This window comes from Symsagittifera roscoffensis, chromosome 9 (assembly GCF_963678635.1).
Source record: "Symsagittifera roscoffensis chromosome 9, txSymRosc1.1, whole genome shotgun sequence".
Taxonomy (NCBI): Eukaryota; Metazoa; Xenacoelomorpha; order Acoela; family Convolutidae; genus Symsagittifera; species Symsagittifera roscoffensis.
This window is the reverse complement of record NC_087070.1, coordinates 32,192,766-32,220,676: the sequence shown is the minus strand read 5'-3', so window position 1 is coordinate 32,220,676 and position 27,911 is coordinate 32,192,766. Positions and strand designations below refer to the sequence as shown.

General features: G+C 36.4%; 2 protein-coding genes across 2 annotated transcripts in view; both read left to right on the top strand.

Annotated features, from left to right (window-relative positions):
* Nucleotides 1–16,163, top strand: part of LOC134854647 (uncharacterized) — a 350,978-nt gene extending 334,815 nt beyond the window's left edge. Inside the window, exons 4-7 of the mRNA XM_063870995.1 lie at nt 9,987–10,327; nt 14,109–14,163; nt 15,661–15,763; nt 15,947–16,163. Of these exons, the coding sequence (XP_063727065.1) occupies nt 9,987–10,327; nt 14,109–14,163; nt 15,661–15,763; nt 15,947–16,119 (672 nt within the window). The 3' untranslated portion in view covers nt 16,120–16,163. The remainder of the gene's footprint in view (nt 1–9,986; nt 10,328–14,108; nt 14,164–15,660; nt 15,764–15,946) is intronic.
* A 4,936-nt stretch (nt 16,164–21,099) lies between these two features.
* Nucleotides 21,100–27,196, top strand: LOC134854606 (uncharacterized). The gene is made up of 6 exons (XM_063870940.1): nt 21,100–21,153; nt 21,306–21,474; nt 24,937–25,076; nt 25,534–25,603; nt 25,667–25,745; nt 26,571–27,196. The coding sequence occupies exons 1-6, from the start codon at nt 21,105–21,107 to the stop codon at nt 27,093–27,095; spliced, it is 1,032 nt and encodes a 343-aa protein (XP_063727010.1). The 5' UTR covers nt 21,100–21,104; the 3' UTR covers nt 27,096–27,196.
* The last annotated feature ends 715 nt before the right edge of the window (nt 27,197–27,911 follow it).

The window sequence follows — 27,911 nt, the reverse complement described above, 5'->3', positions numbered from 1 at the left end:
CACTTTTGGTTTGTTCTTTCAGTTTTATTCTTTCAGTTTTAAATTTAAGTATTTTAATTTTTGTATAGATTTTTTCTTGCTCAGATATAGCTGTTAATTGACCATTCTAAAAAGTTTTCTTATTCAGAAGGTACCTTGATATTTAGACCACCCATTTTCAGTGGCAAACAAACGATGTCTCTAAGTTGTTGGCTAATATTATCTTTACCAATTAAACTTGGAATGAGATTTTCCTGCAGTATTTTCTCGCAGGCCTGCATGTTTTCTGTGGTATTGGGGGCAGTTCTAGCTAAAAACGATAATTTTTCGTGTACCCCTTTGGTGTAACTGGATTGCACGTTTTGTGGTGATGTTTTCGCGATCTTGCAAAATTTTTTCAGTATTTTGTTGTGTTCTTCTAACTGAGTTTCTAAGAAAGTTCTACATTCAGTCTCGGATCCTATGACAGAACCAAGTACTCTGGCCACTTTCTTCTTTTCAAGTTCGGTATTTTTGATTACTTTAAACGTATCATTGTATTTTTCATCTTTTAAAATGAGCTGGCATTTCGATGCCTTTACATGATATCCAAAATTTTTTCCGTGTTTGATAATACTGTCAAGAACTGTTCGCAAACTTTTCAAATTTGACTGCGTTCCCGTCGTCTGCATACCATTTCTGAGTTAAGCTGTTATCGTTGACTAATTTTTTTAAAGGTAAAGTGGCTAACCCGTACATCGCCTTTGCTAATGGGTCTCCTTGTGTGGTCCCTTCTGTAAATAGGATAACTTTTTTATTTACGAAGAGTTTGGATGAATTAGAGCATGAGTTCTTTATAGCGGGTAGTATAGAAGGGCATATATTTGCAATGTTTTTCACAGCCAGGTTTCGGTCTAGGGAGTTAAATGCATTTTCTGCGTCTATCGGTAATATTGTATCGGAATCTGTTTACTCGTATTGCTTCCTAAGCGTATGAATTGCATATTCGATGCCACATTTTTGGCCAAGGCATAGTTGGTGATTCGATGTGAGTACCATAAGTTCACTTTTAAGCACTTTGTGATCATTCTACTTATTCTGCGGGTGACTTCGCGTATGCTAATTGGCCTAACTCCTCGGTTTTTATCAAGTGGAATTAGTCGACAGGCATTATATTGTTCGAGCAGCTCAGGACTTAGTATTTCTGTCGATATTTTCTGTGCGATTTTGGCTAGTGTCTTTGATATTTCAACTGACTGTTGATCAAAGTGCGTTAGAATGCGTCTCCACTCATTTGCATCCAGGCACGAGGTTCCATGAGAACCATGTGTTGTTATGGCAGCCTTCCTAATTTTCGGGGCATTTATTTGGTCGAATCTGGATGAGTTGAAAAGGATTGTATCTTTAGAGCGTGATATTATATACTTGTTGTTTATTGGCTCCGCGGGAGGGTGTTTCTCAATGAGGATTTGCTCAAGAGTTTAACCTTTCACGGTTTCCTCGAGTGAGAGAATTACTTTAGAGGTATCAGTTAGTTTAGCAATAGCACTCGTTTTTTTTCCGGTGCTCATTAATTTTATGAAATTGCTGTGCTTCAGTTTCTACTTTCTTATTCTTACTCTTTACCAAACGCATTTGCAGCGATTTTCCCTCGTTAAAAAGTTGGCCCAGGTCGCCCTCATGCCATTGCTTGTGCCTTCTTGCTATAGTTTTGGAGTTCGAAGCATCACTCTCCGATTTGGTTTTGCATAGCATGAGATGAGGGAATATCATTGTTGCGTGCATTGCGTATGTGTTTTCTTGTCTTTCAATTAACGAGTGAGGGTTATATTTCGAGTTTCTATAAATCCAACTCTGTTTTTTGCGAGGATCATGAAAATTGGTTTCCAGTGCACCACTTGGCTGTAGATTGTTCTTATTTTATCTTGCAGTTCTGGTGTGGGATTTGACCAGAGGTCGAGTGTGGCTGTTACAGTTTAGTTGCTGTTTGCAATTGCAGGATTTTGATCGTTGGTCGAAGGAGCTTATTGAGGTTGAGTTGGAGGGACTTGGATGTCAGTTGTAGTGTTGTCTGTAGCCAGGGAGGTGCAGCGATTGCAGCTGAAATTGTCATCGTGGTCGCTCTGCCTCGATTAAGGCCGCTGCATTTTACATGCATGTAGGCTGCGCATAATGTGCACGAAATTCCACGGCCGCGTAGGTGGTTTTTACTTATGATACAATGTGTTTGATTGGACATTATATGAAGAGGAACGGTATCGTCAGATTATCAAGAGAATTTAGAAATATATAAGCAAGAAATTTAGTAAAAAATTCATTACCAAATAACGAGAAGTGGATGCCGTCTCGGTGGGCGAAACAGTGAGTGTGTGTGGATGAACAAATTTATTAAGTTAAACAGCAAATGGTGATGAATGTACAGTTTGCGATTAACATCATTATTATTGGAGCTTTGGTTGTTTTGGGGATAATTAGGGTTTTGGGCTGAAACTTGTTTGTGATTAGGTTGATTAAGTTTTTCCACTTTAGCTCAACTTCTCGTGAATGTAGCCTATTATCATTAAACCCGGCGATAATGGTTACTGTATTAAGGCGCTTCGGTCTATATTGTAAAACTGTTTCGTACAGATCTTAGAGTGTGGCGCCGCGGTAAAAGTGAATTGTAGATTTTACTAGAGCTGGTTTGATATATTTTGTCCTTGATGTGCCAATTACAAGCTTCTGTGAAAAGTCAGGGATGCGCCTTGCCTGGAATCGGGACATCCACCTGAAACACAGACAGCGAAGGCAACGGAGAAGCTCTTACTAGTTAAGATGGGCGGATGGCTGGGCAATGAATTTAATTTAAATCTGAGAGTATAAAAAAAAACGAAAAAAAAAAACGAAAAACTGATAAGTAGGAACGGTACAACCTGTGGTGTTGTTGAAGGGTAGTTCCAACTGCTCACTCCTTCTTGTGTCTAGATACGCCAGGGAAGCTTCACTCGCCTGCGGCTGGGACGGCGAGATTTGGTAAGATAATCAGAAGAGGAAAACCCGGCGCGCATATGACATGAAAACACACGAGCGATAAATTTGAACAATCTGTCTAATAAGTTTATCAGAACAATTAGACTAAAAGTTAAATGCATTGTACAATAAATTGCTAGCACGAAGCATCACTCTTTGTTAACAACTTTTGAGTCGAGTTTATCGTCCCAGTATTTTTTGTTGATTTTCAAAAATAACTACATTTCAACATTTTGCGGCAACAAACTTTGCCGAAGATCAGAATATGCATATTCTGCAGTACTCAAAAAATTGTTCAAGGAAATTTGATGTCAGAAGTAAAAAAAATGCGAATTCACAAATTGTGGTTGCGTTGGAAAAATCGCTCTCAGTTTCAGGGTTTTGAGGGTCTTCTCGCTGGTTTGTCACTGAATTTTTCAAAGTTGAAATCTGTTCTTTTTTCTTCGAAAAGAGTTTCAGTTGTACCATTTGAAGTTTTGTTATGGCGATCTCAAAATATGGCGAATGAATTATTTTGGCATCCGATTTGAGATATTTCGACATGATTGGGTAGTCAAAAGTTGCTGCGGCTTTATCAACAATCTGAAAGCAAAAGGAATGGAAATATTTTTTCCGAGAAATGTGCGGGTGTTTATCAGATTTTTAAAATAAAATTGTTTGCAATTAATTGGTAGAGCGCAATCATTTAATTGTAATTGGTCAGCAGTGGAAATTAATGAATTGCGATTAATTGGCAATTAAATTTTGACTTGCCCTGTATCAGGTAGTAAAGAATTGGACAATGCCAAATTATCCCATAAATTCATGTGGCAAAAAATTTAAAGATATTGTATGCCAGCTTAGTTAGTATAGTATAAATTATTCCGATGATGGTACTCCAGTACAGGGAAACAAATCAGGTCAGTTCCTGAAGAAAATACGGAAGTGTGTAAACAGGTCGGTAGTGTTTACCACGCGGAAACTTGAAACTTGTCTATCATCACTCAAGCAGTCAATCCCTGTGGACATCCGAAGTCACGTCGTCTATCAAATAGGCTGCCCTGTCTGCAATGCCAGCTATGTCGGCCAAACGTGCCGTCATTTGGCGACAAGACTCAGCGAGCACCGGGACCAGAAAGCACGGTTTGGCAGTCACTATAGAGAGTGGTCTCTCCGCTACCGATTTTCGTGCCAGAATTATTGACTCCGCGAACGACAAATACAAACTACTAGCCTTAGAGGATGCACAAAGAGGCGAGGGTGACTTTTGCATGCAACAAATGCGGAGCTATCTTCAAATCTGAAAACTCGGAAAAAAACCACAAGAAGACATGCGAGGGAGACAGGAACAATGAAGATGGAACCAAGACATGTGGCAGATGCGACAGAACCCTACAGGCCCGAAACATGGCACGCCACAAAAGACAGAACTGCAAGGGAAACCGGGTACCAGAACAAGAAGCAAATGAACAACACCATCAACCCCGCGTATACAAACAGAAATGGACTATATGTCCGAGATGTAACGAGAGGAAATCCGCGTCAAACTTAGCAAGGCACCTAAGGATATGCACCACGTCAGGGCAGAGGACATACCCTTTGAACCAGGAGGGTGAAAGTCTACATAGACCTAGTGTTCATAGCGGCCTCTATTTCTTTGTTTCGGAGAAAACCTTGACTTTGTTCTATTTTTCTTTTACCATCTTTTTCTTTACCATTTGCTTTGTCATCAAACCGAATTCAAAGGACATACCCTTTGAACCAGGAGGGTGAAAGTCTGCATAGACCTAGTGTTCATAGCGGCCTCTAATTTCTTTGTTTCGGAGAAAAATACCTTGACTTTGTTCTATTTTCCTTTTACCATATTTTTCTTTACCATTTGCTTTGTCATCAAAGCAAGTTCATAACAGCCAACCAGAAGCTGAACACCCTTCCGTCCGAGAAAGAAATCATGGAAGCACTGGATGAGGTGAGAGAATCGGCGCCAGGCAAGGACGGGGTCCGCATGGTATACATTCGCAACGCATACTGGAAATGGAGGGAGAAAGTCATCCACCTGGTGATGAGAATGTTCACGACCAGAGCAGACCTGTGGGAAGAGTCTCTAAAGAAAGGCCAAATAGTACCATTGCACAAAAAAGGGAACATCAATGACGCCAACAACTTCCGAGGTGTGTGCCTGCTCTCAATGGCTAGTAGAATTCTAGCAAGAGTGATCGCAAACCGCCTGAGAAGATGGAGCGAAGAACTCCAGGTATTGGACGAAAACCAAAGCGGGTTTCGACCAGGCAGGTCCACGGCAGACGCAAGCCAGATCTTCATAAGGATAAGAGAGGACGTGGAAGATCTCAGGAGACGGAGGATAAGAGCCGGAATCTCAGTAGAAGCCAACACAGACCCAGAAGCCAGACTTTTAGACCTAACAAAAGCTTATCCGCGGGTCAGCAAACCGGTCCTAAGGGCGGTCTTAAGGCGCTACGCGATGGAAGGCCCGTTTCTGGACACACTGATGGATTTGCATGAAGCCACAACCTATAGTATAAATAAAGGGCAAAGAGGGCGACAGCGAAGAATGGACCCCCGAAAGAGGGTTAAGAGAAGGTTGCCCATCTTCGCCTTCATTGTTTAACATATACCACCAAGTGGTAATGCGGCAAGCTGAGAAAGCCAGACTAGACAGAGCCGAGGAGAAAGGTACAAACGTCGGGATAGCGTGGACGTGGATGCCGGGAAACCGCTTCCCAGGAAAAAACATGGTAGAAACCCAAACCGCACGAATATCATTGTCCTTGTTCGCAGACGACACCACCCCCATCGGCGAGAAGGAAGAAATAGAGTCTGGAACAGCAACAATACAAGAAGTTATGAAGAACTTCGAGGAGAAAAACAACGAAGAGAAAGAAGAGAAACTAGAGTTCGGAAAGGACGGAGCAGGTGGCATCAGAATGCTAGGAGTGTGGATCGGGGCGAAAGAAGACATTAAGAACAGAAAAAGACGAGCAGGAGGACTATGGGCAAAGGTCAAGCGCCGGCTGACAAAAAGCAGGCTGCCGAAAAGAATCCAGGCTAGAGTTGTCCAATGCTGCGTAGAAAGCGGCTTATTGTTTGACGCCAACGTAAGGACATGGAAAAACTCGGAGTTACAGTCTTTGCAAAGTTGGATTGACCGGTGCTATAGGCACGTCTGGAGCTCAAAGTTGAAGCCGCCATTAATTGAAATGCAAGAAAAAGGAGTGAATATGCAGGACATCAGAAACCAACTGAACATCAAGACGATCCGATGGAAAGTTGAAGGAAGAACTCTAAAACGAATAGGACATGTAATGAGAATGGACAACAAAAGACTGACTAAAGCAGCTTGTCTAGGGTGGCTAAACGATCTGCAAGCCCTACCGAAATGTCCGGGAAAAAAAGACAAAACACTACTCTACTGGCGGAAGCTCATCAGAGAAGCGGGAATGGATGTGAACGAGATGGACAAACTGACTCAGGACAGAAAAGGATGGAGGCGAGCGGTGAAAGCACGAATGGAGCACCTGCATAAATGGGAAAAGTCAAATGCGAAAAGACAAAACGGTGAAACGACAGAAAGGAACTCCTATACCCCCCAAGCAACATCGAACACGTGTGAGATATGTGAGAGGGATTTCAAAAACCAGGGCGGCCTGAGAATCCATATCAAAAGGATGCACAAAGAGGCGAGGGTGACTTTTGCATGCAACAAATGCGGAGCTATCTTCAAATCTGAAAACTCGGAAAAAAACCACAAGAAGACATGCGAGGGAGACAGGAACAATGAAGATGGAACCAAGACATGTGGCAGATGCGACAGAACCCTACAGGCCCGAAACATGGCACGCCACAAAAGACAGAGCTGCAAGGGAAACCGGGTACCAGAACAAGAAGCAAATGAACAACACCATCAACCCCGCGTATACAAACAGAAATGGACTATATGTCCGAGATGTAACGGGAGGAAATCCGCGTCAAACTTAGCAAGGCACCTAAGGATATGCACCACGTCCATGGTCAGGGCAGAGGACATACCCTTTGAACCAGAAGGGTGAAAGTCTACATAGACCTAGTGTTCATAGCGGCCTCTATTTCTTTGCTTCGGAGAAAAATACCTTGACTTTGTTCTATTTTCCTTTTACCATCTTTTTCTTTACCATTTGCTTTGTCATCAAACCGAATTATTACTTCAGATTGCTGATGATGTCGTATTGACGAAAGCGCAGCAGTTTTTCACGGTACATTGATATCGTTTCCCTTTCATTTAATAAACACACATGGTCAGGACTGTGCAATTAATCATTGCAATTAATTGGCCTTAAATTGAATTTCCAATGCAATAATTGAACTTAGCAAGCTACAACCAATAATTGGAAGGAAAAAATCTAAATTGATCAAATTTCTTGACAATCAGTATAAAACAAAGCTCTCACTAAAACAAAAGTACATCAACTAGCACCTATATCTACATCATAAACACTGATGAAGAGATTCAGAGATCATTTTAACATCTCAAAGTTTTGTTAGTTTCAACAGACAGCTCTTGTGCTAGATGCTCTGGAGCATATCCCACAGCACTGAAAAATCGGTCAATAACGTTTGCCATCGGCTGAAGAAACTAGCAGCTGATACTCTTAAATTTTTCAGGTTTATTCCGTTTTCGTAACTCAGCTGTGGTAAATTCATCTAGTTTCTATATCTTCTGCATCTTCGGATTTTCGAAGACGCTTGCACTGCAAAACTTCGGGCAGAAGCAACTCATTCTCTCTTCCCTCGAGAATTTTGGAGCATCACTTTCGAAATTTGTTCTCTCTATAATACGGGCACTTCGGCCAAGAGACTAGTTTGTGGGGTCCAGGAGGGGAACTTTTTGAACATTTCGTCAAAAAGCAATCTGACACCTGCTAAGTCGATTTTTTTTTGTCTGAAGGACTTTAGTCAGATTGAATAGTCAACATGTTTTTGTGTAAGGTTTGATACATCCTCGAATCCCATAATCGAATGATTTTTATTCAGTATTTTCTACATAATCTTTTGCCGCTGAAGACAAATAATTCGAGGCACATCCTTTAATCGGCTTGTTCGTTTGACGAGAAATGGCTTTAATCACCTTCGCCATGGAATGCAACGACATTGTCAATGTTTCGTCAATCGGCGTAAATCCGAGTAGTATAGTATCAAAACAGCCATCTTAAGGGACACTCGCGAAAACAACCACGTAATGGGTGGATGAACTGCTCCATTTACCAATTTTTGCAGCAGTTTTTGCAATTAATTGGCAAGTGCCAATGCAATAATTGTAATTGGCGATATCACTTATCAATGATTGTTTTCTTTTTCAATTATTGCAGTTAATTGTTTGCTTACACTTGCTAAGCAAGTTTTTTAGTACAAACTTTTCCAGCCTTAGGTCCAAATAAGTGTTTTTTTTGTGGTACTTTTGAATCGGTAGGCTGTGATAGCAGGCAGTATAATATCATGTGTGCTTTGACATTTGATTAGTGAAAAGTTAACACAGCTGATGCATTTGTAATTCATCAAATGAACCGAAGAAAATTATTTGTTTCAAACACAGCAGTACAGTCATAAAAAGCTCGATTTCAGAAATTTTCCAACACAATGTCTCTTGTTTTTGAAATGTATTATTTAAAGATAATTTGGCTTTAGGTTTTCCAATTTTTTACATGGTGCCTTTTTGTATTTGGTACTACTACTGCTGCATCGAATTTGCAATTTATTAGCAAATGTAGCTACCTTATTGGTGGCTAGTTCTTGGGTATTTTAAGCATCCGTGCGTGAGGAGAACCGATCGTTTGGCAGAAATATCTTTAGCCTAAAACTTTTAGCAGAACACCGTAATAAAGTGATGCATGATGATTAATTGACAGACTCAAAAAGCCGCTCAGTCTGGGGTCACGCTTCCCCAATTAAGACAATTATCTCACGATTTGTCAACAAAACTATCAACTTCAAAAACACAAAGGTCTGAAGTAGCGGCAAAACAAAGATTTACGCGCACAATAACACTCGTGTTGAATTGAAGCCCAGCGGAGCAAGCGGTCGTGAATTGCCAATGCCGCGGTTGAAGTTAGCCTTCTGACTTTATAATTGTTCTGAGTCTGCTAAAAAACCGGTCTGCTAAAATCCCTAGCACCGTGCGTCAGACTCAAATTTTCTAGATTGCAACATGTTGGAGCGACTGTTGCGGTCCCTATTCTACTGTTTAGTTTTCTTCTGTTTGAACAGTAGAAAATTATTGTATTAATTCGTTGGCGCACAATTCGACCAATCAGAAATCGAGTTGAATAGTTTTAGTACAAATGGGACCGATTTTTTATTTTGGTACAAATGAACCTAGTACAAATGGGACTTCACCAATAGCAGATTCGAATCCGACACGTAGCCGAGTTTTTGCTAATTCGAGGCATATTTCTACTTCTTATATCACTTGATAGAGCGGCTTTTTGGTCGTGCTCTCGGAAGTGTTAGTGAAGCACAGCTTCGCCTCTGTGTCAATAATTCATTGTACACACTTGGACAGAGCCGCCTTGCTTAATGCGCGTGTAATATTCTTTTCGCAAGCTTTTCAGAGGGATATCCTTAATCGAAATAATTAAGAGGTAGCGGCAAGGTTTTCGTTTGTCATAATAGTTGGCAGAGATCCTACACGGATGTTTTTTGATATAGTGAATGAAGAGATGCTTGAAGTTTATTTGAGACAGAATTTGTTGGATGAAGAAATTGCTGTTACTGTTCCTTGGAATCAGACCACGGTGGGAGGAGAGGTTGCTCTGAAATATGACATTGATGTATGCGTGACAATTCCTGAAGTATATTTCTTTAACCGGCATGTCTCGACTCAATAAGCAGCTATTTTTGAAAATTGTTTTTGTCTGTCTGTTTAGTTGAAATGAAACCCTTTCTTTAAATTCACTTCTTAATAAAACATTGCTGTGTCGACTTAACATCGCGTTTTTGATTAGTTGCGAAGTTTTTTGTCGTTTATTTTATGCAGTATTATTTATCAGCCCGGTCAGCCACAGCAGTTTGTGGGCGTAAGGCCTATTGCACCTGCTCCGAGACCTTCATCATTTCCCCAGGGAGCACCGCACACTACCAGCACAATAATCAGGCCACAGCACATTATTCCAGGTTCAAACCAACTGCCGCCCACAATCCAAGCTAGGCCTATGGTTCCCAGCACAGCTCCTAGACTGCCACCAGTTGCCAGTGTAGACCCTCCCGGCCAAAATAGAAGTGCAATCGCCAGTAAATTGAAGTTCAATGCAGTAGATGGACCCATGGGACCTCAACCAAAACTGAAGCACGCAGACTTGCTGGACAGAAGTCGAATTCAAGATCTAGTCAAGTAAGGTCATATTTCGGGACTTGAAGTGTAGGCTTTAATATTTTGCTGTACCTAAGCTGGAAAAACGTTCGATCGTCTCCATCTACGTATTTAACCACAATAAGATAAATTAAAGATTTATACAATTGAATCAGCACCCATTAAAAGTGAATGTTATGATACAACTGTAAATTAAAATCATAACAGAGAAATCTGTTTATGTTTTCCTACAAGTGTCATGAGCACAAATTAGTCACTTTTTGTTCGCAAGACCTCTGAAATGCCCAAGCAGCCCTATTAAAACCTGCTTACTGGATTGGTTGGTGGTTTTTCACCCCCTCGAGATTCAATTGAGTTCACCTGGTTTCCTATCTAAACAAATTTTTACTCGATCCTACCCCAAATACACTGAGGACACAATAGCGATCGCCCAAAAGTCCGGCTCTTTTGACCTTAGAGACTCAAAGCCATACTTAGAAAGGCGGCCGTGCAGCATTAATTATTATTATTATTATCATTATTATTATTATGATTTTTATTATCACGAATTTGCATCAAATGATGAGGGGATTTCTCCCGATATACATATATATCTTATATAATTAACAAGATGTGCCTACTGAATAGTTGCGGAGCAACCCGAATTAGATAACAAGGATCAGGTACCGCGCCTGACATTTTTGTCTGTGTACTCGTCCAGCGTGAATCTAAGAACTAGACCACTATTTAATCAGTGCGATCGGACTATCTACCCATCCTGATATACTCATGTGACAAAGTGAACAAAATCAAAAATAGACCAAACCTCTACCTCAAAAAAGCAGATTGGCCCGAATCTGAGAGCTTATCGGAAAAAAGTTTGACACTGCCGGGTGAAACCAAATTGTTAGGTTCATTGGAAAAAATTTGCGCAAAAACAATAATGCTGCTTGCTCAGAATAATAAACCTAAGAATAACATGAATAATACATGAAAAAATTTCTAGAAAACGCCAGGTGACGACTTTCTTATTTCTGCGGTGGAAAATGCAATCGAGAGGTTCGAGAAAACAGTGGAAAGGAGCAAACAAAAACGAGATGCAGAGAAAGGAGAGAGAGAGAGAGAGAGAGAGAGAGAGAGAGAGAGAGAGAGAGAGAGAGAGAGAGAGAGAACAACTTAATCTTTTTTGGGGTAAATCTAAAAACAAAATTGAGTTTTGACGAGTTGTTAGAAAAGTTAAGATAGATAAGTTATTTAAGTTCTGTGTTGCAACGACATATGACGAAAAATGTGCAGGAAGAGTCGAGGGAAAACTTTGCTTGAAGATCATCGAACAAAACTTCCAAAGGGTCAGTTTTATTGTCTTAATGCGGCCATAAACGTCCCAACTCGATTTGGCTGAAACATAGTTTAGGCTTTCCACTGTTCTCATAAATTAACTGCATCATATGGAAAACTTCCGAGAAACAGGAGCAGAAAACAGAAGTTTCTGGTTTGATCTGTTCCCAAGTTTGTTTGAGGCAAAAGAAATTTTATCAAAAACATTGAAATCATAGTAATTTTGCAATAATTTGTAGAACAGGAGACAATCAGAAAAGATGAGATGATAGCATATTGGCAAGAACTCCAGATGATCCAGAGCTTATTTATAATCATGGCATCCTTTTATCCAGCGAGCAGCCTTCTTCTTCTGATTTTCTAGTTTACGTAAAAATGTAAAAATGTAATACAAGAATTATATAAAAAATGGATCGCACACAAGAGATATACATCTGATACTTCGTTTTGACAGGGGAATTAAATGAAAAATTTCTCCTTAAATAATAAAAACAGCGGGATGCTTATCAAGTTGAGAGCCAATATGGTGGTTCCAAAATAAGCTTGGAGAAATAAAAACATTCAAGTCTTTGATTTGCTCAACAAATTCTATTGATGCGTTTTTAAAATAGAAGATGGGGGAGGAATCATTTGAGAGTATTTAAGGGTGAAATCGAATCCGTTGATGTTACACCACAAAGAGACTCCGTTTATGTCAGACTCTAAACTAATCAAGCATGAGCCTTTGCATAGAAGTTCTTAGTCATCAGCAAATAGATATGGAATAGAATGATTTATATCATCAGGCAGATCGTCGATTTAAAATAGGAATTGAAGGTGGGCCAAGGATGCTTCCGTGAGGAACGCCGCTTTCTACGCGCCCTTAAAAGGACAGAATTGCTTACACGCACCCTCTCAATGAGATTCGACGAATAGGAGGAAATGAGACGGATAAACGCTTCGTCAAATGAAAAACTGTAAATTTGTTCAGCAAAACATTACGAGACCAGGTGTCAATTGTTTTTTGCATGTCGAAGTAGACAGCATAAAAGTCTTCATTAAAATTATTGCAACTATTAAGTTTGTCAATGTAATTTAAAAGTTTTTCATAAAACCATGTTGGCTATAATACAGCTTATGTGGAACTATGGAAAACATAAATTTAATAAGTAGTTTTTGAGACAAAGACAAACGTGGATGGATACTGATACCATGATAGTTAGTAACGTCTGGTTTTGAGTTCGACTTATGTAATGGGTTAAGCTATGCTTCTTTCCAAACATTGTGCCAAGAACAGCCAGAAATAATAGAAGAGAAAAGAATGTAAATGATTGGGGAAAGAACTTTGGCGTTCTGGCTCAGCACAAATGGCGTAAGGCCATCAGCTGCCACTGCTGAAGTATCTGGTACATCATGTAACAGAACAATAATGTCCTTTTCAGAGAATGGGAAAGTGGGATAACACTAATACCGTATTTGTGAAAAACAAAGCTTTCAGGTTTAAGAGCAGACAGCAAGAAAGTGTTAAAAAGATCAGCTTTTCCTTTAGCGTCGTCAGCTGTTGAGGAATCATAATGAATAATGAAAGAGATAGGAATGGTGCCACAAAATTGGTTAAAGAGCTTGAAATAATCGTTGGTATTCAATGAATAAAAAGAGGGCAAAAGAGACACCTTGTCTAGTTCATTTGAATTATCCAGTTCATGTAGAAGAAATGACAGTTTTGTAGAAGAAAATAAATGAAATTTAGCCAGTCTACGCTTCTCACTAGAACTTTTTTTACTGAGATGTATGGATAGAGGAAGTAGCCAGCATATCTTAGCCCGCACCATCCAACAACACAAGTTTGGAGCACCCTTTGGCCAATGGACGGAAAAAAGAAAGAACGGCTACCGAACATTTGCTTGATTATTCCGGGAAGCATTGCAGCAGACAGAAAAAGCTCGCCCCTATAGCCTAGGGTACAATGTACGCGCCCATCACGACACATACATGTCCTGATGGGTTGAAAACATCACCACCATATTACGGAGCTAACTAATATGTTTTTTTTCAGCCGTAGAACAGAAGAGTTATTCACCTTGCAGAAGACAGAACGTTTTGGACGAACCGAGAAAAGACGGGATAAATAAGAGTTTATTCCTAACAACAAGATACTATATTAGTAATAATACCAAGATAATAGAAACATTATCATAGGCTTTTATCATTTGATACCATACTTACGACCCCCTTTGAGATATCCAAAGTCGACTTGAATAAAAAAAACAGACCTAACACAATAGTTCCTTCCTAGAGAAGAGTCGGAACAATAACTAACTTTTTCAAAAAATTGTGATCAGAGCCTCCTGTGATATTTGCTTATAATAGACAATTTTTGTTAACGTTTTCGGTAAAGATTAGTCTTGCTATAGTTTCTATGTTATGCCACCAATAAAATTGAGTTATAGTTTATTCGTTGTTTTGAATATATGAGTAATCATGATAATAAATTTTGATATTTTAGTGAAGTCGATCCGAATCAGCAGCTAGATGAAGACGTGCAAAATCTTCTTTTAGAGGTAGGTGTTAACAATTCTTAGATGTTTTTGGATAACTTTTGTTTCTTTGGAGCTGAAATATCAAATTTTCATTTACGAAGTGCATGTTCTCGCATTATGCCGTTTGTTTTTGTTCTCCCAGCAAATAAAAAGTTCTTAAAATTTGTTCTCGCTCAATTCGTTTTTGTTCTTTCTTTGTACCAAAAAACGCAGTTATGATATTTGTTCATTTTTTCAAACTCTTCTGACATTTTTGTCTTCAACTAATGTGGTCAGTTTCAGTATACCGCTCTAACGGTAGCAAGCGTATTCATTGCTGATTGCATTCACTTTTAGAGGCAGATGTGTGATCGCTAATGAGAAAGTTGTCAAGGCTAAATCACTTTCTGCTAATTTAAACCTCGCTAGGCTGCCGCTAGAAGACGTCGCTAACGCTAACGGCATCTACTCTCCTTGAAAAGTCATGAACTGAACTTCAGGAGTTTTTCGAACGAGATCTGACCGTTATCAAATAGTCGCATTCGAAATAGCGTTTTTTGGCAGATTTGACAAAAAGTACGACAAGGCCGAGTGGGTAAGACACACGTCTCCCAACATGAGGGTCGTGTGATCGAATACCACTTCAGCCACGGTTGGATGGGTGGCAGGGTCACACGCCTCCTCAAGGTGGTGGGACCGGCTACTGCGAAATTGATGGTATCCTCCTCCCTCGCGATTGGTCCTCCATTGAGTAGGACCGGGGTTAAAAAACAACAAGAAGCAAATGTCTTCAATCGTTTCTATACGTTATTTTTTGAATCGTTAGCAAATTAGTGTTTTTTACTCGCCAATCTTGATTTTTACCGCTAACGAACGATAATCAGTTTTCGAAACAGTTTTGGCTGTTGATTTGAGGATGCCTTAACTACACAGGAGGCAAAGGCCAATGGGTCAATGACGAAGGTGAAAGAGTCATATTGTAGAAGTCCGTTGTTGGAATCCAGTAGTCGCTTCATGTTTTTCATTTGTAGTTTTCAAAGCATCTTTCTTAGACTTATTTTTATTTTTTTGCTTTTCAAAAATCTTTTTTTTTGCCGTATTTAGCTGTGTTTGTATTTATGAATGCACTTAGGTATATATCATTTTTTTCCATTTCAAATCAGTTTTCTTTGCTAAATTGAAGGCAAATAACACTCTCTGATAACTTGCAAATGGCGATATAAATGCAGCTTGTTGAGTGTTCTTGGGATTTCGTAGAGCTATATAAGAAAACGTTGATCCATTTTTTGGTTTTGGGTTTGTTTTTATCAGAAAAATAAATGAAGAGCTTTTAGGTGATGTATTTTTTTCTGGAAAAAGGCAACGATCAGTTAGTTTTTTGGTTTTGAATTAACACTTTTCCAACTGTATGTTGGCTATGTGTTACTGTTGCTTATTTAGTAGAAAAGTTTGCGCGACAGTACTTGCAACAAAGTGAAGGCCGAAAGTTGCTGCTTTTTTGATATCAGCTTGAAATGGAAAAGGAATGTTTTTGTTTAGATTGCGGATGACTTTATTGAGAAGACGATTACAACATCTTGTCAAATAGCTCAACATCGCAATGCATCCACCTTGGAAACATCAGACGTGCAATTATGTTTAGGTATATGAACTCATTAAAAAGCGTTTGTGTGCATGAGATCGATTTTGATCATTTGATGTTTCCATGCACCAGTTGCTGCATCGCATTAAATTATTGATTTTTTATTCTAGACTTTTTGAAACCGTCTTTGGAAACGATTTGATCATTTTTTAAGTTTAATAATCTCTCTTGGTTTGCCGACAGAGAGGAACTACAACATGTGGATTCCCGGCTTCTCGGAGAGCAACCCAGACGACACCACCTCAGGAGTCTCGAATCTGTTCACGAAGGGTGCTAATGTCTCATCCAGGAAGAATATGGGCAACGAAGCTCACAAACAGAGAATGTCAGTTCTTAGAAAAACAATGAAAAAGTAAACTTTTATGTGTAGATAGCATTGTTTTAATTTACTCTGTCACAACTTGGTTTTTGATATGACAAACAGATGCAAACTTGTAAAGATGTCAGAAAAACCAAAATGATTGTTCTCAATCAGACTTGCAATCAAAATTTTTTGACCTTAAGCCGCTGAAAACTGTAATATAAGTCATGTTGTTTTTTTAATTGGTTTTTTCAACTAATTGCTCTAATAACTACAAAATTGCATTGATACATATTGCATTTATGAATGAACTTTGGTATATATGTTCTTTTCAGTTCAATTTCAAATTATCTCCTACTTCTTAAGTAAATTGCGCTCTCTAATTATCTAATAGGAAATGCCGCAAAAAACCGTGAACGACTTCTAGTTTCAAAAGCGGAATAAAAAACTGCTATTAATCAATTTTTCTCAGATTGAATTAATTTTTTCATAAAAAGTGTCGATCCTTAAATGGTCTTAGAATTCAAAACGTTTTTGGCTCAATTTTTTCTTACTTTTAAACTCGAAAATAGTTTTTTTTGCATTAATTGGCTTCTTTCGAATTGTTTTCGCGAAACTTATTGACATTTTTCCAAAAATACAAAGTATTTCAGTGGTTTGATATTTTATCTTTCTTACGCTGGTGGCTAGTAGGCATTAACAAATCAGAAAATAGACTAAGGTTAGCAACTAGTCTAACCAAAAATTTTGAATCAATTGACTTTTCGGTTAAAATACAAAGTCAAAATCAAGGCGCTAATCCGTAGTTCGAATCTGTCCAAAATCTGTTTTTTAAAATTTTTTCTTGGCGTAGTTGCCTCAGCAGAAAATTTTCCAATATTTTGAGCAAATTTTAGCAATTGAAATTTTTTTCCAGGTACTAAAGTTTTACAGGGTTGTGCAAGTAATTGCGTTCAAAGATTTTCAAATTTTCAGTTTTTTTTGCGTTTTTGTATTGTGAAGTTTTTGAAACTATTCTTTTTCTCTTCGCAATTTATTTGTAAATCTGACACAATTGTTTGTATCGCAATTGGTTCAACACTTGGCTTCACCCATTTTTATTTTGGTTAACCCAAAAATTTCATATGAATCAACAAAAAAAATCCCAGTTCTCATTTCAAGCTAGTTTTTGCCCGCAAAACACTCCCATTTTATCAGGGTTCACACCATGCCAACATTTTTGCACATTAGTTATAACCGAATCAACTTTTCTTAACATAATCTTCTTTAAATTTTGCAGCTACACAGAATAATGATAGAAAGTATTGAGATTTTGAAAGATGTTTCGAAAAGAAGAAAAGATGCAAGATAAGAGAGGTTCTAAGATCGAGCCTTAAGGAACACTATGCTCAAGATAAAGTCTATCCTAAAAGCTTAGTTCAACGTAAACTTTCTGTCGATGATTACTAAGATACGATCTGAACCAATTCAAGAGGTTATTAGAGATTCCAATACTTTTCTTCGAAATTCGGAGTAATTAATCACGTTGAAGCGTATGAAACGCTCTTAATAAGTTTAGGCCAATCCAAATCAGGTAATTATTTGAGTCTATAAAATTGCAAATATCTTTAGACGTGTTCATAATGTCGTTTCTGTTGAAACACTCGATCTTTATGCAGATTGACTATTATATATGAGACCCAAAGTAGTAACGTGTTCTACTTCTCGCAGGTGTATTCGTTTTTTTAAAATTATTTTAGAAAGCAATACAAGGCTAGTTAAAGGACGGTACAATGAAAGAAGTTGATGGTCTAGGATTTTTTTTCAAGTATCGGAATTATAACTGCTTTTTTCAACACCATTAAGAACAATTTCCTATTTCAATACTCGCTGTTAAAAATTTATTACTTTGAGGTCCCAAAAATTTTCAAAGTTGTTTAAAAATAGCGGTTCGAATTCAATAATGAGGTGCTATTTTATTTGACCTTGATAATACAACCCAAATTAAATCTTCAAGTTTAGTTTAGCTGAGACTTTCCATTAAACATCTACAAATTTGTTCATTATTAGAGTATCAATACATGATATCGATACTTTGTTAGTCAAATAAGCATTAAAATAATTTATCAGATAAACCATGTAAATAAAAAAGGTAGTACTGCTTAAGTTTTCTATGCGATAATTTAATCAAGAGCTTTCTATTTCTTTGTGCCAAAGTTGTATTTTGTTTGAAATACACTGATAAAATTGAGTTTGATTGATAAAATTGATTTTTTCTGAAAACAATTTTTTTGTTTTTACAGCATTTTATCCCATTTTCCGGTCAAGTTCCCTTTTTTCATCGAAACTGATTTTATGCTTTCGTTACATAATCTCTAAATAGCGACGTTTCCAATTCAATTCAAAAAGGTCCGTTTAAAAAATCACATTCTCGAATAAGTTTGCGTTGCTTTTTAAGAGGCACAATGAGACCCGTTTTTGATTCGACAGTTTTACTAACAAGAAAAAACAAATTAGAAATGTTTAAGGAACACAGGGACTATGATTCCAGTGCAAAGACAAATCACGCATGAAACCGAACTCCGGTTGGTAAGGAATTTTCCCAACTGCGGTTTGTAAGGAATTTCTTCTTTTTTCGATTGAAAGTGAGCTGTGCCGTTATAGTGAACGTTAAAATCACCCATGAAAATGCAAAATTTCCTTTCGGTAAATTTCAAAAAAAAACATTCAAGTCCGAAGACGATTCAAGCCTTTAACCAAACTCAGTTAAATTAACTTTTTTACAACTGCGCTTTGTAGGTAGTTTGTTCTTGTTTTGAATGAAAGTACGTTGTGAGGTAAATTTAACGGAGCGATGATCAGATTTATCAAAAGAAGAAATTAAATTTCTTGCTGCTTGTTATTTTCTTATGATAACTTTAAATCAAGTCTAATGCCCTTGGTGAGCGTTAGTTCTTGAACCGATTGAATTAACCTTTTTGACAAAGAGAAAAATTATTAACCAAATTTATAGTGCACGTTAAAATCACCTAAGCAAACAAAAAATTGCAATTTGGTAAAGTTTCAATAAAAACACTTGAAGCCAAGCCAGTTCCAGCATGAAACCAAACTCAGGTAAATTAACAATTTTTCAACTGCGATATTGAAGTATTTTGTTTTTGGTTTGAATGAAGGTACCCTTTGCCGTATATTCAAGGAAATGATTGTCAAATTCGTTGCAAGCAAAAATTTAAACTCCTGCGGCGTGTTATTTTCAATGATATAATTGATTCAAGTATATTTCCCTTGGTGTGCTTTGTTTTTGAACTGATTGGTTTAACCCAAACTCTTGTAAAATGTCTTCAAGCAGAGAAATTTATAGTGTTTTTTGAAGCGCACGTTACAATCAACCAAGAAAATTTAAAAAAATTGCAATTTGGTAAAATTTCAATTATAAATGCTCAATTCGCCAAACAATTTATTGAAATTTCCCAATTTTTTATTTTTAAAAGTCCATTTGAACTTAAGATGTTAAAATCGAAAAAATTCCCCCCATATAGACGGAGCAATTTTTTCGATTTAGAGATATACACACTGACTGATGAGCAGTTAAAACTAGTCCGCCGCCAATTCTTTCTTTATTTTTTTACGAAAACAATTGAACAAAATGTAGCCGTTTGGACAATTTTTTCGAAAAAGATAGCCTTCACTTAATGTGATCCAAGTTTCAATAATTCCAGAAAAGCAGACTTTTACAAAAAAGAATAAGTGATAGTGCTGTTATTTTATCTGTCTAGGGGATCGCACAAGGAGAAATCCAATTTCTATCTTTGTATGCCAGTCAGAGTGTTTTTCTAAACAAGGTCCGTTTTTTGAGAGTAAATTTTTATTAATTTTTTAGTAAGAAATCAAATTCAACTGGATTGATTTTTGCAGAAGGCTAATTATACTCAAACTTTGGAGGAGAATTTTGGAGCGGAAGGCAAAATTTTTACTTCCATTAAAGTAGGAGGTGGATCTAGTGTTTTCTCGTGAAGGGTGTACAAAAATATCCGAAACAATTGTCGATTTTTTTGGCTGCAGAAAGAGTTTTTTTTTGGGTCTCTTGAAACAATTTAGAATAAATTTTATGCTTCCCTGGCTAATTTTTCCAAAATATCAAGCTTTCATGCATGCGTTTGAAAACCAACTAAGATACCTTAAAGTCTGTTTATAATGGAGCTTCTCTGATTCAGCTGCGATGCGTTTTGTTTTCTGTTCCTAAAACTTCTAGCATTGTTATCAATTTTTTTTTCAAGAGGTTGAAAGGTCAGCTAGCATGTATGGCATCCGTATTTTTTTGTGCAGTCAATCGTAAATTTTACGCTGAAGACGGTTTCAGGTAAAACTTTGAACTAAATGCCGCAAAGTACCTCAGCCCAGAAACCAGTGTGTTTTTAATGTACAGTGTGTTTTTAATGTACACCAATTTATCAAAACAGCTTACACCTTACGAAACAACTATCAAAACATGCTGTTGATGTCCAAAGAAATTAATGCACAGAATTGGACATTGAACAGTTTTTTTTATTAGGTGAACACATAAATGATACGCTGAACGACTTTTCTTAGGACAATATAAAAAACTTAGTCAATGAAGAAATATTTTCCAGGTCGGCGTGAAATCTTACGAGTAAAAAATACTGCAGAGCTGAAATATCGACGTTTCACATTCGCCGAAAACATGCTAACGAAAACCATTGCGCATAAATGTCGATCTTTAAATGTCCAGAAGTCAGAAATCTGACAATGGTTCGTTCACAGTTTGACTTCTGAATATTATTTTTTAATAATTTGCGAAGCGGTAGCTGATACCACTGGTTACTAATGGACGATTAGAAAAATAAAATTACAGGAATATGAAAAGTTATGAAAATTGTATCGAGCGAAAATGTTCTATGCTCAGGTTCAAGTAATAATTATTCTTTTACCATTGGCTTAGTTTGTGCGTGCATCGGAACTATTGCTCTTTTTGCGAGCTCTGCAGTTTTACATGTCATTACACGAGAAAAAGAAGATTTGAGACATGATATGGCAGTGAAAATGTCTATATGTCAGTGCCTTCTGGACATCTTTTCTGGTTTTAGCTTAAGTAAGTATTATAAAATGCATCTAAAAATCCTCATTCAGTGTTTAAAAGCTTAAAAATAGTTTAGAGGAACAATCAGACGATTGTTTTTATGCAATTCACTTTTGCATCTAAATCTTTTGAATTCAACGAAAATCATTTAAGTTCGGTTTCAGTTTTCTACTCTTTCGGAGCTCTGCCATATGTCGACACATTCTTTTGGTTCTTTGCTTGTGCCAGTATCTGGAACTTTACTTTTATCTTGGGACGATATCGATTTATCTTATCTCGACCAGACGAGGCATTACGTTACAGACACTGGGACTTAAACGCAAGAATATACGCGTTAGTTATCAACATTTTAAAAATCGCGAATCAGTTGCTGAAGTTCTATAACATTATTTTTTAGAGAATGCCTAGAATTAAAGTGACTGTCGTAACTTTTTATTGGTGTTCGATTTCCCCCACAGTTTGACTTTTTCCGAACAAAAGAATCAGAAAAACGTTCCCATTACATAAATTTTGGAGAATTATTGGTTTTTCTCATGAAGTTTTTCGTAATTTCGCTAGTTTTTGAAACTACGATGACAATTGAATTTTTCTTGAAAGTTACGGAGAGCACAGAAACAAGTTCTCGTTCAGAATTATGGTCCTGGAAATTTCAATCATTTCTATTGAAAAATCTCGCTAAGAATTGGACCGCTTCTTTGCCAACTGTGCTATGTAGACTTGATTTCTTATTGAAGGTGAATTGTTTTAGATTGCAAGCATTGATTTGCAAGTCACAAATTTTTACGAGTAAAAAATAGAACATAATTTTTCTGATAAGACTAACAAGGGTCTTCTGATTTAGTTTTAGGCGATCCAATTTAGGTACCATAAGAAAGTTTGCAGGTTGTCAAGTGTAGTAGTTTAGGAAAACACAATTGTATCGTGATTTCTATAGCAAAAAATGCCCAAGTTCGAAAAAACTTCTAACGTTTGAGATTCTAACGCTAACGTTTATCTCATGCATTTTTATAGTAGACTTGAAAGACTCTTTAATATAAATTACTTAAGAAATCACTTAAGAAATATACATTCGACAGGTCATGGCAGCCAGATTTTGATCACAAGAATTTGTCAGAGAATTCTTCTAAGTCACACGTGTTTATGATCAAACCCTAGTTTAATATTTATTTTGAGCACTGCCGAGCATTGAGTAGATATTTTTGGCTACTTAATTTTTAGTTTCTAATTATTTTGCTAATTAAACATGCTCTAAGGGTAAAACACATTTAGCTCTTCTAATTAACCAATTCTGCCTTTTTCGATTATCAGGTAAACAAATTCTTGAAAATTGTTATTGCAGCAATTAAACTTAGCTTCAAATGAATCGTATTGTTTTTCGTTTTTGTTTGGAGTAAAATTTTTCTATTCGATAAATTTTGATCTCTATTTCAGTTTTTTTTCATGATTTTGAAATTTTGCTCTTTTTTAATAATGGCATTTACTGAAAAAATTTCTAAAAAGGTTTCTTTATTTTTAAAGATTTCTCGACAAAAATTTAGCAACCCAATGTTTTCAAACTGGTCCTAATTTGCCAAAAAAGATCATTCAAGAAAGTTTCACGGAAACTAAGTGCGTAATTGAATAAATCTATGTAAAAAAAATCAAATCAAATACTCTAAAAACTTTGAGGTGAAGTAAAAATTACTTACAAAAAAATAAATGTTTGAAAATAAAATGAGTTTTCTTTACCTTCACTTTAAACTTTCTGTCCGCAGCATTCAAATGAACAAAAATTATGGCGCAGGGGTGTTTGTTTCAGGGAATTTTGACTGCGTCAAAAACTTTTTACGGTCGACTAATGCGGTACCATATTGAAACGTTTTAAGCCATTTTTCGATTTCATAATTTGAATTTTGAAAAGTTTTCAGTCTCGACGGTTTTTGTCCTTTTTTTCAGGAAGAATCTGAAAATTTGTTCAGGATCAGATTTGTTTTTTTTTGCGGTTTGACATATGAAAAAAGTGTCAATAATAAGTTATTTGAATAAATCAAAAAGCTTTAAGAGCGTCTGTTTTTTCTTTAAATTTCACAAATAAAGATTTCCCAAAAAATTGGTCATCATTTTCTTTCTCTATTTCCTTGCCTTCATTGAATCATGTTTAACTGTATATTTGCTTGATTTTGGTGATTTTCTTTCCCAACTGAATTTTGGCTACGTTTTGGAGATTTATTTTTTCAATTTTAGTTTTTTTTAGTCAAATTTAATCCAGTTTGACAACTTTGTAATAACAATTTTAAAAATAAATTGTTTGTTATCCAACTCTATCCATTTTCACCACCTTGAAGGCAGCACTCTCTCGGAATATTTTTTTCTTCTAATTTCTATTTTTTTTGTTTTGCTAGTTTCTAAAAAGGTTTATTTATATTACTGAGGCGGAACCTTCTTGCTACTTTCACACAAAATTGTCAATTTAACTAATTTAATAATCTTCCGCTTCATAAACCTGAATCAAAATCTGCTATGACGTTTTCAAATTTGCAATTTAGAATCAGTTAATTTTTAAAACCTATTTTACTGTTAAAATACGAAGTGTTTTGCCTTTCTTATAGGTCATGTTCAGTTTTTTTTTGTTAGAAAAACGTTTAAACTTTGCTGTCCTTTTAAATTGATTTTTCATATTTAACCTTTAATTTTAAATAAATTTAATTCAAATTCATTTGCTAAAAAAAGCAATATATGCTTTCGAGTAATGAAAGGTCATTTGGAGCAAAAAAAAAACGTGAATGACTTCATCTTTGATCTTCAGGTTTTTTAAATTGATTTTTTTTCTGAAATCTGAAATTTTTTTGAATTTTTTTTTTCCAATTTCTCTGAGTGCATTAGCATTTACATCACAAATTCTTCAATGTTAGATTTTTTTATGAGCAAACCCTAGCTTACTTTTAACTTTGAGCACTGCAGAAACTTCGGAAGCTATTTTTGTCAATTTTTTTGACTTTCTTATGTATTTAGTTACTTTAGTTTACCTAACTTTCTTTTGTATTTAGTTTTTTTCTTATTCAATTCAGCTAAATGGCTTTATTTTTTGTTGTCTTTTCAAATTGTTTGTTGGTTTAAATTTTAAATTTCTAACTGTTTTCTAAATTTTCTTAGGGTAAATTCCATTCAACTTCTTTCAAGTATCATTTAAACAATTATTTTAAATTTTTTTTGCACCAACTGAACTTAGTTTTAACTTAGTCGTGTTCTTTTTTGTTTTGTTTTTATTAAAATTTTTCAATTCGACAAGTTTTGATCTCTACTTTTATCCTGATTTTGAAAATTTGCTCCCTTTGGATCTTGACAATGATAAAGACAATTTGATTGTTAGTTTTCAAAAAAGTTTTTTAATTTTAGTGATTTCTAGAAAAAAATGTTTGATCGTAATTGAAAAAAAATAAAATTGTCAATTAGTTGGCTACTTTTTTTAAAATTTCCGTAAGCATTTTTGCGAAAGTAATTAACTACTTTTCAAAAAAAAAGGAGAAAATGTTTGCAGTTTTTCTATCCAGTGCACAGTTTGGCCTCGTAATGACATAAATTTGAAAAAAAAAAATCCCATTTATCACATGTGATTTCTGAATTGAATACATCAAATGGTTTTTTGTCAAACGAACATTGAGCATTGTTTGTTGTCCGAGTTTTCTTTCAATGATATTAGTTCAAATATGTGGAGAATTTTATTTTTTCTGGCCTTATGTTTTTTGATCGCGCTGTTTCGCCTCTGTGTTTTAGAAATTTATCTAATTAGTTTGAACCTTGTCAACTCCGTTTTAGCGCCATTTTTATGGCTATACTTGGAATAGCGGCCTGCATCTGCTGTCTGGAAATAGAAGACACATCCTTGTTCTACTGCGAGTACAGCTTCGGGCACGTCTCGGGCAACATTGGATCCGCCATCCTGCACATTCTTTTCTGTGAGCCACCAATTATTCTAATTGTATTTTTACATAATTTTAAAAGAATACAAGAACATGCGATTGCTGCAAAAGTAGCCCAGCATGATCCGGTCAGAGCAGTAGAATTTTGAAGGGTGGCCTGCAAAATTTAAAACAAAAAACTAATTGTCGTATTTTGTTTAGGGTATGGGTAACTTAAACTTCTGCTAGAAGAATTTGCCAACAAAAAACATATATATTTTTTGTCTCTTTCGGCGCTGAAATTAATGAAGGCTAATTAACGGGCTTCTGGCGTCACACCGTGGAAAAAAAGGATAATTTAAGATAAAAAGGACTCGCTCGAATCACAATTGAAGGACTTCAGAGTTGATATATCACTCTTCTTTATTACACGCTAATCAAAACTTCTTTTCAATAAGCAATGCCAAAATAATTATGGTTTTAATAGTCTTAATTTTTTAATTATATGTTTTAGTACTGGCTGCTCCTTTGGCCTTGACAATAATATGGATGAACAAAATTGGAAAGATTTATTCTCGCAAAAAGTGAGTCGAAAATTAATTTATTAAGTTTTTGCTCAGCCTTAAATAATTATGATAAAATTTCAGGGTCATAACTGACGACACAAATGAGAAAGCAAAGAATCAGGGCGGGGTTGATTTTGACACAAAAGTCACAGTAGATATCGTAAGTTGAAGATTCATTCGAAAATTTGTGAATAAATAGCTCTAGTACTCAGAAGTAGATCTAGGATTTTATCAACGTGTTGGTCGCTAAATTTTGAAAATCTAATTAATAGTAATGAACATAGTTTTGCTGATTTTTTCTGTTTTTTTTTGCTTATAGATTATGCTGATTTTTTTTTGTTTTTTTTAGGAAAAAGTATTTAAAATTTGTTCACGCTGAGTTTTGATTTTTCGCGGTTTGATTTGTGATTTCTTTTCAAGTTCAGTGCATTTCTATTGTTAAAAGGAAGGCAAACTCCACTATCGAACAGCAAAAATGTAATGGTCACGAAAAACGTGATCGACTTCTAATTTCGAAAATATTAATTATCACATTTCCCAGCGAAATAAAAGTTTGCCTATTGATCCAGTTTTCTCAAATTGGGTTAATTTCAACAAAAAAGTGTCCTTGATAAATTGTTCTACAAATTCAAAGAGCTTTAAGGCCACCTATTTTTCTTCGAAATTCAAAAGTTTTCTTGCGCTCATTACTCTTTTCCAATCTTCGATTGGCTATGTTCACTTTTTATATTATTGGTGGACGAAAACGATGTTCCGAGTTTTCCTGAAGCTCCAAAAAGATCCTTTATTTGGAAAAATTGCAGCCAATTAGATCTTGCTAACTCGCGGTAATGCATAAAAAGTCGCATTTATCTTTATCAAGGTTCAACCTTCCTGTTTCATTGCGCTCAGAGCTTTGTGAATTTTTGCGCTTAGTCGGTATTCTTAGATAAACATATGAGATGCTCGTTTTTTTGCTGGCCTTTCGCTTATAATTTGCTTTCAGTTTATCTTCGCCCTGCTTTTGGCCAGTGGAAGCAGATGGTTATACATCCTTTTCAAGCCCCTCACATACCAGACGATTGTCAGTCACGAAGTTCTCCTAGGCTTAACTCTTGTCGCAGGCGGTTGCAAAGCGGTCGCAAACCCGATTTTGTTATGGCAGCTCCACGAGTATTGCGCGTCCGAAGGAACTCTGTTGACAGATCCGAACAAAACCACTCCCAAAAAATCGGCAGTTGAAAATGAAGAGCCCAAAAAAGAAGATGCCGAAAACGAAGATGCCGGAAAATCGGCAGCCGATGACGGCCAGGATGATTTCGGTGACGGAACCCAAGCTGACGGAGACACAAAATTAGGAGACGGAAAATTGGGAGACAAAAAATCTGGAGCAAAAAAATCTGGAAAAAAATCTGGCGGCAAAAAATCAAGCGACAAAAAAACGAAAGCTTCTTCTTTAGCGAAGAAGTCAACAGCAAAAAAGTCCGGATCAAAAAAATCAGAAGCTAAGAAATCAGGAGACAAAGACTAAATTCACTCTAAAAGCAACAGTTGAAGCGCGCGGCCAGCGTTACCCTACCTTCCATCCCAAAATGATGATTCCATAGTCTTTAAACTCTCCCAAGCTAAATTTCGCTGATTTTAGATACGTATATTTGATTTCAAATTTACCCGTGTTCAAATCGTTTCACGTTGATTTTGATAAATTTACAACCATAAACTTGAATTTGCAGTGACTGCATTAATGATTTTATAAAGGTTCACGCGGGAAGAAGAACAAAAAAGTCAATAAGCATGCGTAAAAAAAAGATTTTTTCTTAATAATTTTTAATGACAAAAATAGTGGCATCGAAGTCATAACTAGTTCCAATATAATCAGATGGTTACTGGCAATTTTATGCTTGAAACAGACTTGAGTAGAAAAATTTTCTCGTAATTTTAGATTTTCGAAACCTCAATGAAAATATAAAAATACGAGACAATTCTTTCTACTCAAGTCTGTTGCTAGCATAAAATTGCCAGTAACCGTAACGAGGATTTATGAAAAGGTATGCTGCTTGTCTAAACATAGTCCGTTTTTTTTTACTTTCCCTCAATCCAGACCTAGTTATTTTGTTTGGAAGCTCTTTTTTGCGATCCAAGGCAGTTTTTAAACTCCGAAGTTTTTCACATGAAACCACTATTGCAGCCGGAATTGAACGATCTGTGGTAGAACTGAATCTGGAGTTCAAGTCAAAGCCAGAATTCGTGCTCACGCACTATCATTGTCATGGCAGAGGACCGAATAAACAATCTGACGATCTCAAAGTGAACGCCTTACCCCTATACAAGTATAGCAGTTTTTCGT

What these genes read in the sequence shown, in the direction of transcription:
- LOC134854606 (XM_063870940.1), top strand. Translation starts at nt 21,105, where the DNA reads ATGTCTATATGTCAGTGCCTTCTGGACATCTTTTCTGGTTTTAGCTTA. An exon ending in CATCCTGCACATTCTTTTCT is followed by an intron (nt 25,077 to 25,533) that starts GTGAGCCACCAA and finishes TATATGTTTTAG; the next exon opens with TACTGGCTGCTCCTTTGGCC. An exon ending in AAGATTTATTCTCGCAAAAA is followed by an intron (nt 25,604 to 25,666) that starts GTGAGTCGAAAA and finishes ATAAAATTTCAG; the next exon opens with GGTCATAACTGACGACACAA.